Consider the following 2,500-nt stretch of genomic DNA (forward strand, 5'->3'; position numbering starts at 1 on the left):
CTTAATCCTTTCTCCTTCCATTGCCTATTCCGTTCTCATCATCTCTGTCTTTCTTCTATTTATCTTGAGCCCAACCTCGTGTGATATTTCATGCATTCTGGTAAGCAAGCTTTACAAGTCCTGTGGCGTTTTGCCAATAAGGACAGCGTCATCAGCATACTTTAGGTTCGCTAATTTCCTGTTACCAATCCAATCCAATCCTTTGCTGCCATTCCCAACTGTTCTATGCATTACAAAATCCATAGGTGACAACACATTCACTTGGGGTACTCCACTTTTCACTGGAAATTCATTTGATAGGACTCCATTAACATTAGCTTTGCATTTGTTATACTCATGAAAAGACTTAATCAAATTTAAGAGGAGCTCCATAATAATGCAGGACTCTCCACAAAATTGGCTGGTGCACACTATTAAAGGTTTTTTCATAGTCCACAAATGCCATCAAAAGTGGATTTCTATATTCTACACTTGTTCTATCAATCAAAAAAATCTTTGGTTAACCCAGCTATTTGCACTGGTTTTGGTGAGACAAATTTTAAAAACAAATGACCCCAAGTACAAATCCTGCTGCAAGCAATACTGACCAAACATTTTACATTGATACATTTGGCAAGGTAAAAAAAAAGATGAGAAGTGAAGAAATAAGTAAAATGTAAGGGGGAGGTAGAGTGAGATTGGACGGATCACAGATAATGTCTCCCTCTTTTGATGAAAAGAAAGTATAACTATTTTTAACACAGAAAATCCAACCCCTTTTTTCATTTGTCAAAGAAACTTCATCTTTTATGTTACTAAGAGGCCAGAATCTTTACAATATCTTTTGATGAAAGTTCCACAAAACTCTTACCGCCTCCATAACTGCCGAAGGATGATTGGCCAGCATCAATGCAAACACTGACTGGGCCTACGTCATGGACAGCTTGCTGAAGAGCGGACTCACTACCAGAGGCTGGTTCGACGTAAGATGAGACTGTGGCACCAATGCTTGAAGGATCGTAACGGCAGGAACCGTCCTGAAGGAGCAGATAAAGATGATAATAAATGAAGGTATTCTTATTTTCGTGGTGGCACACCTGTTCCCCGGGCGTAGATCAGTTCTGAAAAGCATCTGGTTGATTTTCTTTAGTGTCATGAAGAATGATACTTTTTTTGTAAATAAATATGAAATGAATGAGATCTGTTTGTAGTATTACCTCATCTCTTTCTTGTGTTTTCATCAAATATTGCAGCATAACGAAAAAAAAAGATTGGTGTACCCATAGATCTGTTCTTACGTATGAAATATCCTAGATTTGGAGGATGCGTGAAACTGCTCCTATCGATGGGGATTGAACTTTGAAACACTACGTTACCAGATATCACTTAAATCCACTTTATTCCAAGGGACTAGGGGTCACTTCCAGAAGATATTAATTGCACGAAGAAAGATAAATAGCACCAACATTTATCCATGGTATATAAGATTATTAATAATTACTTACTCCACCTTTGCCTCTTTAAATGTTTGAAGGCCTCTCATGGACGGCAAAGGCAAGGGACAGTGATATTGTCAATGTGCTAAAGGATGACCATATATACCTACGATCAGCGCCCAAAGAGGGCCTGGCTATGGCTGCTGATGACTCAGCAGGTAGACCTATAGCTCACAAGAATTGTGAATTTATAGCCATTAAAGGAATTAACGAGTTTGAGCTAGACTCGAACCCCAGTCTGGCGATTACTAGGCAGGACGTCGCCAACGGGATCATCGACGGCAGCTTAGAGATTTATAACAAGGGATTACTGAACTTACAACGGCTTAATCTCCTTAACGAGGGATTACTCACTTGAGCGGTGTAGGGATATGCAGACTCGGTATCGATGCCTCCATTGTCCCTGATGTACTGGTAGGCAGCGTAAGGCCATCCTCCGCCACAGCCGTAGTTGCCGTAATCCCATGAGCAGTCGACCAGATTCTGTTCGGACAGGCTGACCAGGCTACCGGTCTTGAGGAAGTGCATTCCCTCCAAAGCGGCGACCTATTTATGCATGGAAAAACGAATAGTGATTGTTGAAATAGCAAAGGATGGTTAGTGCCTTCAAGAACGCAAAAGAATGAAAAATCATGAATATAAGGGGCCTTGCCTATTAGATATAAAACGCCATCATGTTCAAGCATTCAAAATGGAAATTTTCTGGGTATGTACCAGATATTAATTTTCACGTTATAGAAACTCATGGCTGGGATTTCTGCATATGATGTAAAGCAAAATATCTACGTCCTTAGTAAATATGGGAGAGTGAAAAAAAAAACGAAGTATTACATAAAAGAAGATCAAAAGAAAATACTAAGTAGTTAGTTTGATATAACGGAAAGTCAACATAAATATATAATAGAAAAATAACTGTCCATCTGCGCAAATCTTATGGAATGATAAATAAAAATGTGTTGAAGCTTATAATTTTGAGATTTATCTAAGGAAAAATAGTCTCAACTTTCGATTGAATATTGTTAAGT

At 38.8% G+C, this 2,500-nt stretch overlaps 1 protein-coding gene across 1 annotated transcript in view; it reads right to left on the reverse strand.

Moving 5' to 3' along the window:
- The window catches only part of LOC137653501 (crustapain-like), a 7,199-nt gene that overhangs the window by 1,209 nt on the left and 3,490 nt on the right, over nt 1–2,500 (reverse strand). Inside the window, exons 4-5 of the mRNA XM_068386954.1 lie at nt 1,830–2,021; nt 851–1,016 (exon numbers count right to left, since the gene is read on the reverse strand). Of these exons, the coding sequence (XP_068243055.1) occupies nt 851–1,016; nt 1,830–2,021 (358 nt within the window). The remainder of the gene's footprint in view (nt 1–850; nt 1,017–1,829; nt 2,022–2,500) is intronic.

The sequence above is a fragment of the Palaemon carinicauda genome, chromosome 14 (genome assembly GCF_036898095.1).
Source record: "Palaemon carinicauda isolate YSFRI2023 chromosome 14, ASM3689809v2, whole genome shotgun sequence".
Classification (NCBI taxonomy): domain Eukaryota; kingdom Metazoa; phylum Arthropoda; class Malacostraca; order Decapoda; family Palaemonidae; genus Palaemon; species Palaemon carinicauda.